The 12,819-nt window shown below is 45.1% G+C and overlaps 1 protein-coding gene across 13 annotated transcripts in view; it reads left to right on the forward strand.

Annotated features, from left to right (window-relative positions):
- Positions 1–10,191, forward strand: part of Gpatch2l (G patch domain containing 2-like) — a 54,882-nt gene extending 44,691 nt beyond the window's left edge. For 7 of the 13 annotated variants that reach the window (XR_015621914.1, XR_015621912.1, XM_087553332.1 and 4 more), the window contains 2 exons: positions 261–355; positions 7,092–10,191. Coding sequence is in view for 10 of the 13 variants with exons in the window: in XM_087553332.1 (XP_087409458.1) it covers positions 261–355; positions 7,092–7,243 (247 nt within the window). In the remaining 3 variants the exon portion in view is untranslated. 13 annotated transcript variants of the gene reach the window in all.
- The last annotated feature ends 2,628 nt before the right edge of the window (positions 10,192–12,819 follow it).

Raw genomic sequence — 12,819 nt, forward strand, 5'->3', positions numbered from 1 at the left:
TGTAAAGGAATACATATTTACCTAAACTTGAGGTTCTGCTTCCCTGAAGTCTGTAAGTGGTTGAGAGTGCCATGTATGATGGGCTCTGGATAATTCTGCGCGTGCAGAAGCTGCAGTGCCAAGTGGCGGAGTTGGTGCTGCTCTGTCACCGTGAATCTGCAGCGGGGAGAGGCTTTATCTGGACAGCACAGTGCCTCATAACAAGGACCACGGCGTTAACGTCTTTCTTCTTCCTCTCCCTTCTCTTCTCATTTCTGCAGGCAGGCAAGTGTACACTGGGGACCCCCATGCTCACGTGACATTAAAAGGAAACGGAAACCTGTGGCCTCAGCATCTTTTTCTAGCCCTAGTACAGGTGATTATTATATACGGTTGTCATTTACAGAGCACCCATTGTGTTCCGAACGCTGAGTTATGTGTTTATGTGCCTTTCCCTGTGACCTTTGTGATAAGAATCTCTAATCCTATTTTATGTTATAAGTTCGAGGTGCTGGCAGTAATTTTCACAGTTCTCTCTGACACTGGAGTCTGCTTTCTCATCCTGTCACTGGGCTTTCTGTGTTCCTGTCAACTGTCCCCAGTTGTCCGAGCCTTTGCTGGAGTGAGGTTCATGCTGATGCACACACAGCTGGATAGCAGCTTGGTCAGCACTCAGAGGTTACCGGGGTTCCTTTACTCTCTTCTTTAAAAAAATAGTTTTTATTTTATTTTATTTTACGTGTGTGTGTGTGTGTGTGTGTGTGTGTGTGTGTGTGTCTGTCTGTCTGTCTGTGTCTGTCTGTCTGTCTGTCTGTCTGGTGCCAATGGAGGCCAGAAAAGGGTGTTGAATTTCCCAGGACTAGAGTTATAGATGATTGTAAACCACCATGTGGGTGCTGCAAATTGAACCTGGGTCCTTTGAAAGAACAGCTTTCTTAACCACTGACCCATCTCCCTAGTCCCTGTTTGCTTTTTTCTTTTCTTTTTGTTATTTTGAGATAGGGTCTTACTATATAACTCTGATTGTCCTTCAACTCACTACATAGACTGTAGAGCAGGCTGGCCTTCACCACACAGGGACCCATCTGCATCTGCCCCCTACGTGCTGGGATCAAAGGCGTGCGCCACTGTGCCTGGCCCTGTTTACTTTCTTCATTGGTGAGTACAGGGCAGTGCGTCCTTGCTGGTTGTGTATAATAGCGTGCCCCTTTTTACTCATCATAAAATGTCTAGTTAAAAACAGATTTTCTAGATAAACCTTTTTTGTTTCTACATAAAACTTAGACCAGTTGTGAGAAGCCAAGATAGCAGCTATCTTTGGTGGGAGAATGCCCAAGAGAAGACACAGAAAAATTTGGAGCTCTGGAAATGTTCTACGTTACAGACTAGAGAGGGGTGACATGAGTGTTTATGTATGTAAATGTTTTAACTTTACACTTAAGATGTGTATACTTTACCACACATGCTATCAAGTATATTGAATTTTAAGTCCATCGTAAATTAGTTTCCCTAGATAAGCTACAGGTTGAACGACCCTGATTTAAAATATCCAAACTCTGAAGCAATTCAAAGTATGAAAGCAGTCAGCAGTGGTGTACACCCTTGATCTCAGCACTCAGGAGGCAGAGGCAGGTGGATCTCTGAATCTGAGGCCAGCCTGGTCTGTAGAGTGAGTCCAGGACAGCCAGGGCTACACAGAGAAACCCTGCCCTGAAAAACAGACAAACAAGAGCAAGAACCTTTTGAGCACTGACATGCACACGTAAGTAGAGTTCTCTACCTGGCTTTGTGTGGTGAGCTTCAGTCAGAAACAAGTGTGGGAACAAATCATCCTCATGACCTCTGAGCTGTGAGGATAAGGTGTTTGTAAACCAGACCCACACCCAAAGCAGTTCTGTTCCCAAACAGCTGGGAGAAAGCTTACTTAACCTGTGCTATACATCATATACTTCAGATCAGTTGTGAGCTGAGTGACGACAGACCGCAGGCAGGTGTGGACCTCCCTACCACACGCACGCAGGCACGCACGCGCGCACACACACACACACACACACACACACACACACACACACACACACACACACACACACACGTGCCTTGCCTAAAGTCGAAAAGTGGACCTTTTGAGCTTCCATTTGGGGTGACTGTTACTCTGTGGCGCGTCCTGAACAGTTATCTCAGGCCTAATGGTCATTGTGGATTTTTGTTGTGGTTTCCACCTGGCCAGGCCCTGAGGTAGGCACTTTGTCTACAGTAGTTGATTCAGCCTCTGCCTTAGCTTTAAGGATGAATGCAGTTCTCATCATTCCCACTGTTACATGTGAAAACCGAGAGGTAAGTGTAAGTCACCTTCTGAAGGCAAGTGTTAGTAACTTACAGGGTCAAAGCAGACATTTCCCTGCTGCCCTTGAACACTTGGGCGTCCTTTGCACGTGTGATAGGATTATTCCAGACTGTGACTCAGCTCTCCTTGTCTTACTGGCCAGCGTTGTTTAAAGGATTTAAGCCTTTCCTCCTCATTTTTGCTCTCTTCCCCCCTAGATCCTGTTCCTTGCTTTTAGTTTCCCCCCAGTTCTGGGGATCAATCCTCAAGTCCAGAGGCAGGTACTGTACTGCTGAGCTGCACCCCCAGCCTATAAGAGCAGAACCACATTCAAAGCAGGAAATGTAGTTAGTGCATTAAAGAAGATGTTAGCTGTAGGTGTTTACTGTGGGCCGACTCCTCTCCCCTAACTTGTTGACTAAGCCCGGCTTCACCCAGCACTTTCTTTCTTTTTTTTCTACTCACAACCTGAGTGCCCCGTGGAGGTGAAGGACACAGCCTGAGCCTGCGCCATCAGTCAGGAGAACAAATGGGCTTGCTCTGCCTACCATCGGGCCATCTCGGATTCCACCTCTTTTATAGAAATGAGTGATGAAGAGAGGTGCGTCCCGCTTTGCCGCTGTATTAATACACATCAGGGGCCAGCTCCTGGCACTAAATCACACAGCTGCATACATCTGTTATCAGCTCTTCACCCGTGTGATGAACAAGACTGCAGATAGAGGCTTCCTTGTGTCATTCTTTATAGGATTTTCCTAAAAGAATGAATAGCTCAGATCTCTGCCAACACTCTCCCTGTCACCGTGATGAATTCAGCTTCTTTCTTAAGCATGCAGCCACAAATCTCTGCCCTTCCCCCACCCTTAGAAAGTTTTGAGTTGAAATTGACTGAATTTAAAGATCTTAGTAAGGCTAGAAGGGTGAAGAAAGGAAGGGGCACCCAAGTCCTCGTTGTGTGTGTGTGTGTGTGTTTGTGTTTGTGTGTGTGTGTGTGTGTGTGTGTTAATAGCTCAAAGGCTGGGAAAGGACCCTCTTTCTCGGTCATTAAGTAGATCTTCTGGGACTAGAGCGCAGTTGTTTCCTTTTGTCTCTGCTCCCTTCCCTCCCTGGCTTTATAGAGGCAGAGGTTTAGGGCGTAGAGAGTAGCTGTTTGCTGGGTCCTAGTGAGTAAGTGTGTGGGCCCTTTCTAAGACCAGTACCCAGGCTGTACCTCATGCTGGATCAAACTGGCTGGATTAGGCACTTCAAAATAATGTATTTGGTGGGTAGGAGCGGGAAAAACTGGCTTCTTCAGACTTTGAGCGTCAGTGGCTGTCAGAGTGTAAGGCACCCATGCATACACGGAGCCAAGCTGTGCTGCTTGAAGTGATTTTCTTCATCAGAGCCCTTGCCATGCAAACCGCTCCTTTGCCTTAGTAGGTAATATTCATGATAGACCAACAATATCTTATTTATTTTTATTAGCATTTATGAAACTACTAGTTGTCATTGTGACATTTCACACAGGTAGATAATATACTTTGATCACCTTTAGTCCCCATTACCACATACTGCTCCCCCTCCCACTGTCCCTTTCCTTTCCTCTAAGCACTCCTTTTACTTCATATTTTTTCTTGTTTTCTTTCATTGTTTTGTTGACGTATACATAATTACATATATTTATATATGCATGTTCATTTATATATGAACAACTTATTGAATCTCTTACTGTTGTTCAAATGTACATGTTTTTAGGACTCACCATTGGGGGAGACTGATTCTCCCTCTCAGCAGCCATTTACTTTCTGTAGCTCTTCATCTAGAGGTAGGCCCTGTCTGATTCCCTCTGTTCATGTGGCTCATCAGTTGATGATGTCACTGTCTAGGTCTTGTTTAGGCAGACATATTGTTGATCTTTTATGGGTGTGGCATCCCTCTTTTTTGTAGAGGACAGTCACACAGCAAATGTCTAGGTCCTTTCACTCTTGCAGTCCTCCCTTGTCCATCTTCTTGGTACTCTGTATGCCTTAGGTGCAGGTTATGTTGTGCACAGGGACCAACACAGCAAGACATCACCAATAATGCATAGTAGTACTTACATCTTGGGAGTAACCAACAACTGTCTGATTGGTTTTTTTTTTAACTTTTTAAAAATATGAATACAAGTGCTCTGTTGTATGTACACCTGCAGGCCAGAAGAGAACATCAGATCCCATTATAAATGGTTGTGAGCCACCATGTGGTTGCTGGGAATTGAACTCAGATCCTCTAGAGAGCAGCCAGTGCTCTTAACTGCTGGGCTATCTCTCCAGTCCCATGTCTGATTGGTCTTAAGTCATGGTCAATAGGAAGGATTTTATGCCGGGTACTATAAACCTAGGAACTACACATAATCGGTGAGGTCATAGACCTAGAGGAAATCTACTGCTGCCACTCTCTTACATCAGTATAATCTCTAACTGCATTCTTAATACTTCCTCGTAAGTGTGGCTTTCAGTGAAGCCCCTTTTTTTGCAATAGCTGGAGACCATTCTGGCTAGCTATAACTAATGGATCAGAATGTGAGAGAACTGAGGGTGCCAACCTCCAATTGATATATCTAAATTAATTATCTTTTAGTTGAAACAGCGTCCTCAAAATTATTCTAACCTCTTGTCAAAGACCTAATTGCTGTAAAAATACCTAAAGTATGATACCTAAAGTATGAAGAAACACGGTGTGGCTAGCAGATATGCGCCATTCACCTTAAAGTCTCCCACTTTGCTCAGCAGCGCTGTTTTCCTCCTTGTTTGTTGTCTTTTGTTTTAACCATGATTGTTTTTTAAAGTAGTTTTGACAGACAGATGCATCTTTAAAGATATCACTAAAGACTATTGTTGTCTGCTTTTTAGTGTTTCTGGACCTCATACAAGGGGATTCATATTGACGAGTTTCACCCAGTTCTGTTCCTGAGATTCATGCATGTTTTCTTGTACAAAATCCTTTTGTTTCTGCCCGCCATGCACAGAGTATTCTACTGTATAAGGAGACCTGCGCCACAGCTCAGTTACTTGATGGCCATTGGATTATATCCTGTTTTACACTGTTGTGAGGATGGTGTAGGCATTTTTCTCAGTTACCTCACACTCATTTGAGGGTGGTTTTTCAGAAACCACACAATACTTGACAGAGACATGGCCAGAACCTCGAGCATTTCTGGTGGAAATGCATTCTATGGAAAGCTGCAGTTTCTCAAGATGGTCGTCATCAAACTGGCACGAGACCTGCCAGCTCTGCGTCTTGGTTATGTCACCTAAAGAGTTAAAAGCAGAAAATTAAAAACGGTTTAAAAATGTTATGTATATGTCTGTTTTGCTGGCTTGTATATCTGAGTACCACGTGCATGCAAATCTCACAGAAGCCAGAAGATGCTGGATACTCAGAAACTGTGGTTACTTAAGGTCGTGAGCCTCCACTGGGGCTGCGAACTGAAACCAAGTTCTCTGAAAAAACAACCAGTGCTCTCAACGGCTGGGCCATCTCTCCAGCCCCCAGAACATAGGTTTTCCTATACTGCTGTTGACAGCAGCATTGGTCACAGCAGAACCCAGCTCTCCATGGCCAGGGGAATGAGCATTAACATACGGTGTTCACAGGGAGTGTCATTTAGCTAAATTTGTTTTTCCAAATTAGAAATGTACCAAGGCTGTACACTTGGGTAGAATTACTGGATGGGGAAGAAAAATCTAAAATGTGCTGTATTTTTCTATATCTGTATATTTTTATTCTTGGCAGAGTAAACACACGATGGTGGGGAGGGTGGTCTGTGGTGATCCACTCGGGCATTTGGAAAGGTGAAGAAAGTGACAGCACTGGGGTAGGATACCTTTATTGTTCAGTGGACAGGATCCAGGGTGCTGAGTGCTTTGAGAACCGCACAGCTCTGCATCAGCACTGATTACCCAGTCCAGAATGTCTCAACAAAACTTCCGTAGAGCACCGTGCCTGATTCTGTTTATTTCCTTGTATTTACTGGTAACACCATCATATTGGGGGTCCAGTGTGGCAAGAAAACCATAGGGCTTCCAGCCCAATATTCGAGTGTGAATTGCTACTTTTGATCTCTGCAGTTTAGTTTTTGGTCCATAAAATGCAGATGACAGTACTTACTTCCAAGAGTTTTTGTTAAGAAATTAGGTCATGCAGGTAATGAATGGCACAGCTGTGATCCCAGCATTCGGGGGACTGAGGCAAGACCATGAGTTTGAAGCCATCTTGGGCTGCTTTGTAAGATGTTATTTTTAAACACACACACACACACACACACACACACACACACACACACACACACACACACACGGGATGGGAGGGAAAGAGTCAGGTAGGGAGTCCTGAGTGTGCAGTGTTTAGCAGAGCAGTGCCTGGAACATGTATGCTCTGTGGGTGAAATGTTTTGGGTTTTTCTGTATTGTAAATTTGTTCTAAATGTTTTAAATGAAGAAAACAGTAATAGGTGAATAGGACATGAACTAGAGATTAAGAAGCTGCTGCTTTCTCCTTCTCTTCCTCCTCTGTCAAGATTTAATTTATGTATGTAAGTACACTGCAGCTGTCTTCACACACACCAGAAGAGGACATCATATTCCATTACAGATAGTTGTGAGCCACCATGTGGCTGCTGGGAATTGAGCTCGGGACCTCTGGAAGAGCAGTCAGTGCTCCTAACCACTGAGCCATCTCTCCATTTCCAACCCTCAAGCAGCTTATTTCCAGATGCCTCTTATCCTAACTTCTTACACTAACTCATCTCCCCCTCTGTTGTCACACACAGGGCACCCAGATGTCCTAGAGCCAGCCATCCCAGCACAGAAGCCTCCTGACTCAGAGTGGTTGGACGGGACCTCTGCAGCAGAGAAAACCACTGCCTTTCCTCCAGCCACATTTTTCAAAATGCCACAGGAAAAAAGCTCTGGATGCAGCTAGAGCCCAGTTACCAATGGGCGTTGAACCTCTGTATTGTACAGTCTTAGTGTTCTGATCAGCAGTCTTGGTCCTGATGCCACCAGGACCAACTCCTCTTCACACACAGCAGTCACTCTTCTTTTAGAAAATGATATTTGGGGAATCTTCTTTTGTAAAATATCAGTTTTCTTTAAGTGGGCGGGGCATCCTCTGCTGTATTTCCTCCTTTTTTTTTTTTTTTTTTTCTTTCTTTTTCGGAGCTGGGGACCGAACCCAGGGCCTTGCGCTCGCTAGGCAAGCGCTCTACCGCTGAGCTAAATCCCCAACCCCTCCTCCTTTGTTGATAGCCCACCATTTGCGTACAGCTGCTGCCCCTTGGCAGCTGAGTCTTTGTTCCTGAAAATCTAGTAACCGCTTTGCATACCTTCTGTGTAGAGCTTTTAATATCACTGATGAAGTCCTAAATTCTCAGCCAACTCGAAACACATCCCTGGATGGAAGTGTGTTTGTGCAGTAAGGCTTGCCGTAGAGCCTTGGTTCACTCAGTGCCAGTAAGACACATCAACCACATTCTCCGTTTGGGGCCCCAGAGGAGACACCAGCAGTATGGTTTGGGAACTTATTCCCTTGCCTGCACATGGTCTGAGGGGATTGCCAGCAACCCCATTGTACCTGACTCATCTTCATGCTCAGTGTTTACTGACAGCGGTCACAGAGGTCAGTGTACTACAGTGCAGGTGGGGGTTGAGGTGCCCAGCAAAATAGTGGATAATGTTCTGACCCTGGTCTCAGGCTTTATATCCTAAGTGGGATTCCACTGTTAGTGTTTTATAGGTCAGTGACCAGTGATAAGCAGAAACTCATGCTCTGTTATCTGGATAATGGTTGGTTGGGGCCATGGTTTAGGAAGGAAAGATGTCTTTGTGACATGCCTTTCTATGTGGCGTGTTTATGACTGCTCGGCTGCAGGTACAGTTGTATATATAGTAGTGTCCAAAGTTGATGCTACTTTGTCAAGGTGAGGCATAAGTGAGTACCTGGAGCTGCTAGGGAAGAGCCACATTTCCCAAAAGTGTCATCCAGAGTGCCTGTCATTCAGGCCTGCTCAAGAGTGCTCTCTTTCTGTATCAGCTGAGTGTGTTGACTCTGGAACGTACACTAGCGCTTGCTAAATGCTCGCTGCCTTGGTCGTGTGGGAGAGAAGAAACCTCTCCTTACGTCAGCTGCCAGGTGGTCTGGTGCCTCCTTTTCCTAAAGGGTAATTCTCCCTCCACACGGAGTGCAGTCAGCATGTCCCCCTTGAGAGTATGTCCATGTGAGAGGATGCTCTGACTCGTTAGCACTGAGGTGGGCAGGTGGCCGGAGTGTGAGTCTGTTTGCAAAGGGGGACCCGAAGCTTGGTGTTTACAGATCGTGTGGATGGCTGAGAGTGTATCAGCTGACCATAACAAAAATGGTGGAGGGGGGCACAGAGAGAGATCGCAGCATGAGAAGGGTGACACCAAAACCTATCGCCCCAAATCACCCTGGTTCTTACAAGGAGACTGACTGTCGTATGGGTGTCTTAGCTACATCCATAGAAGATAGGGACTGCCACTGTTACATAGTTCAGAATGAAGGGGATACGTGGTGTTCCTGCAGTGGCCTATGGGACACATTTTTACTGTCCTGGGTTGGGGTGAGGGAGAAATCTACTGACGATGCCTTTTAAATATTTCCAGACTTTGATGCAGACATTGGTCCTGATGATGGCTGTGGAGACCTCCACAGTTAGGTGCAGAGGTGTTCCCATATTCTCCTTTGTCGGACATTGTGCTACACCGCCTGCCTGGTCATCTTCTTTTGACCTGGGATTTAAAGTAGCTTAAATATACATATTTATTTATATTTTAAATACCTCTCTGAAGCCATGCCAATTTTCAGAGGTGAAGGCAGAGTTGCGTGCTCTACTCGATCACAGGAGTGAGCCCAGACTGAAGCAGTAGCGGTTCGTGTGCTCTGCCCTGGTTATATAATCTGTAGTTTCTTGTCGGTATCCTGAGTCAGCCTGAGGCCCACATCTGGGCAGCGCTCTCATGACTGTTTATCATCTTTGTTGGTCATGCATTTCTACACATTTCTGAATACTTTTGACAGGGATCACCCAAGATTACAGCATCTACCTATAATGCGTGGGAATAAAGTTATTTACCGAGAAAATAGAATATTAAGCACATAAATTCTTTCGAAAACAGGGATGTAATTTATGCTCATTTTAAAGTGTAAATGCATGCTTAGGGAAGCCATTTATCCTGCTTATCTTCTGTGTTAACCAGCTTTGGGGCAAACTTTAGTACCAGTTGTATTTTAAACCTTACATTTAAAAAAATTTCTTATGGCACAGTGGATAATGTCGTAAATTAAGACCTGCTTTCCAGGAGAGATGCAGTTTTGCAATCACGTTTTGTTGTCAGTATTGAAGACCACCTGGCAGACCTTAAAGACGCCATTGGTTGTGCTCATGCATTTCGTATTGGAGTTAATGAAGCCAAGGGCATGGTTCTGATTTCCTGTTCTCATATCCTTGGGGACTCTGTGGATGTTTCTCTGAATGTCACTGTTTCCTTTTCTATAGTGGACAAAAGTCACATTACCTACTTGCATGAAGTTCATTCACAAGACGTTTGCGTCACCAAGAAGTTTAAAGGGATCTGAGACTTTTCAGATGCAGCAATTAAAGAAAGAGCTTCATTTGTGTCAATCCCCTGTAGCTCTTTGGTCAGAGCTGCTGAGAAGGAACTCAGTGCTGTTTACATGGTGCTACATTTCTGAGGGGCAGAATGCAGTGTTCTGAGTGACATGTGGTTGGGCCTTGAGATTTTTAGAAGTCAATTGCTATGAAAGATTTCAGATGACACTGACTCTTAAACAAGGCAGTTCTCACAGCAAATGACCCAAAGTAAATAAAGCGTCTTAACTTGTGGTGCTTATGAATGAGGTCTTTTATTAAAGCAAGTAAACTAATTACCAGTCCTGAAAAGATCAAGCTTTGCATTTGGGGACGAGAGACACTAAGCATGTCTGTCTGTCTGTCTTCTATATCAACCTATCTATCATCCATCTATATCTACCTATGTTTATCCATTCATCTAAAATTTCCTTCTGTGGTCTAGGAGGTTCTGCTGCACCCGGGTTATCACGGAAGCCACTGAGAGCTGAGAGTTCCTGGCTTTAGGAGGAGCTGCCAGGCCGCTGTGGTCGATGCTGATGCAATGGGTCCTTGGCTCTGGGTGAGGGATGGGGGGGTGCATGGTTCATTCAAGGTCTCTGCTCTATTTTGATATCATTACTGTGGTTCTGAGCAATGTGCTTTTACCCCTCCCTTCCTGGGAAAAATGCCTTGGATATACTTCAGCAGCAGAAGCTGCAGTCAGTGTCTTAGGAACCTTGTTTGGGCTGAGAGCAGAGTGGCTGACTCTAGTAAACATGGCTGCTGTCTTGTTGGGGACATAGCTGAGACAATGAGGTAGTGGAGGCATTAGCCAGCCTCTCCCTTTGCTGAAAGCTAGTTTTGCTGGTCAGTGTTTCCTTATCTCCTGTTGCTGCAGTTAGCAGTTACAGCTGCTAGCAGCAGTCAGGATGGGTCCCTAGCCTGTCAGAGAAGCAAAGTGGGAGTGGGACCACACTACACACAAAGTACCCGGGGTGACTCCTGTGCTATGGTCTCAGAACAAGGAGGACCTATGCCTAGGAACGGCAGTGTAGGAGAAAAAGGAACAGTGATAGTGAAGACTGTAGACTCTAAGGCTTTCCAAAGGAGCCTTGCAGTGCAAATTGGGCAGAATAATACTCTAGCAGCAGGGAATCTCTAGGCAGATTAGCAAATGGGAAGATGAAGCCGGTTCTGAGGGGAGCCATCTTAGGCCGAGAGAGAAAGGGCTCCTAGCAGAGCTTCAGACTGGCCCTTAGACTAGCAGGGAGCTCAGTGCTGAAGATGGTCACAGTGGAAAACAGTCTCCAGCAAAGGGAAAGTGTCAGCTCAGGGCCATCCTCAGACCAGCAGCACCTACCTACAGACTTAGCGTGTTCCCCATGTGTTTGCTCCCAAACACCCGAAAGATTAATACTAAGAAAGGATGATGTGGAAGAAACAGTCCCAGTGTCCACAAGGAGATGGGAGTGGCTTGAGATGGTTGTCAGTAATATAAGATATACATTATATAAGATACAGCCACCTGTGAGCTTACAGTGTTTGTCAGTTAAATCATGGTTTCAGGGAAAAGCCATACACATTTTAGCTCCATATATAGCTGAGAGAAATGAAAACTTAAATAATACCTCAGGCCATCGCAGGCATATACTTAATAAGATATATATTTGTAATCTCAGTACTTCAGTTCTTCACAGCCCACCCACATTCTCCTGGCTGCTTTACACACAACTAATGGGGTGGGAGGGCTTGGAGTCCAGCAGGGATATCCCACTGTTTTTGTTATCTGAGTCATGGCTTCAATACTTCAGAATATGATAGTCTCATCTTGAAGCCTTCAAAAGAAATGGACACTGTTCTTTATAATTTATTCATCATAATTAAAGTGGGTCCTGACTTGCCAAAGCTCACAACCCAGGTCTTCCCCTCCAGACAGATGTGGTGGAAGAGTTCACTGTTTGGGAAGGTGTTCTGAGAACTGTCTAGCCTTGGCCTTTATACTCTTACCTGTTTCGCTGCTTTGGCTCCCGATTGTTACAACCATGTAGAACACACGACATGACTTTTCTTTCCCATCTTAAAGACCAATTAAAACCACCTGTCTCGGGGTTGGGGATTTAGCTCAGTGGTAGAGCGCTTGCCTAGGAAGTGCAAGGCCCTGGGCTCGGTCCCCAGCTCCAGAAAAAAAAAAAAAAAAAAAAAAAAAAAAAAAAAAAAAAAAAACACCTGTCGCCAAAAATGGCAGCATTACTAAATAACTATCAAAAGTCTCTTGATAGTGCAGGCTCTGGTGGCACACACCTTAATCCCAGTACTGGGGAGGCAGATAGATCTCTGAGAGTTTGAGGCCAGCCTGGTCTACAGACTGAGTTCTAGGACAGCCAGAGCTACAAAGAGAAATGCTGTTAAATAAAAGTCTTGATGGTGGCTCATGCCAGTGAACCCAGCAGCGCCAAAGCAGAGGCAGGGGGATTCTAGGCTGGCCTGAACTTCATAACAAGACTTTGTCTTTAACAATCAGTTTTAAAAGCTTCCTAAAGTTTTAATAATGCTATTTTTTTTCTGCAAGGTAGTTTATGGCCCTAGTAATCTTCAAATATTATAAATTGAATGAAAGAAGATAGAGAATTTCAGAAGAGCCCCTGGGTAGCGTTTTTAACCAAACTACATTATTCTTGCCGATGGCTAACGAATAAGAGCTGAGCAAAATGACACCGCCCCAGAAGCATGTGGCAGCTCCTACTGCCCAGCGTCTTGGCGGGTGCCCCCCTCCCCCTTAGCAGCTTTTGCAAAGCTGCCATTCCAAATCCAGTTAACCTCAGCCTCCCAGCAGCTGATCTCACCCTCCCACCCACGGCCTCCCAGCCACACTTCCTCTCTTGCCCAAGTCTGTTGCCCTCTGTTCTCT

The sequence above is a fragment of the Rattus norvegicus genome, chromosome 6, assembly GCF_021556685.1.
Source record: "Rattus norvegicus strain SHRSP/BbbUtx chromosome 6, alternate assembly SHRSP_T2T, whole genome shotgun sequence".
In the NCBI taxonomy this organism is placed as follows: Eukaryota; Metazoa; Chordata; class Mammalia; order Rodentia; family Muridae; genus Rattus; species Rattus norvegicus.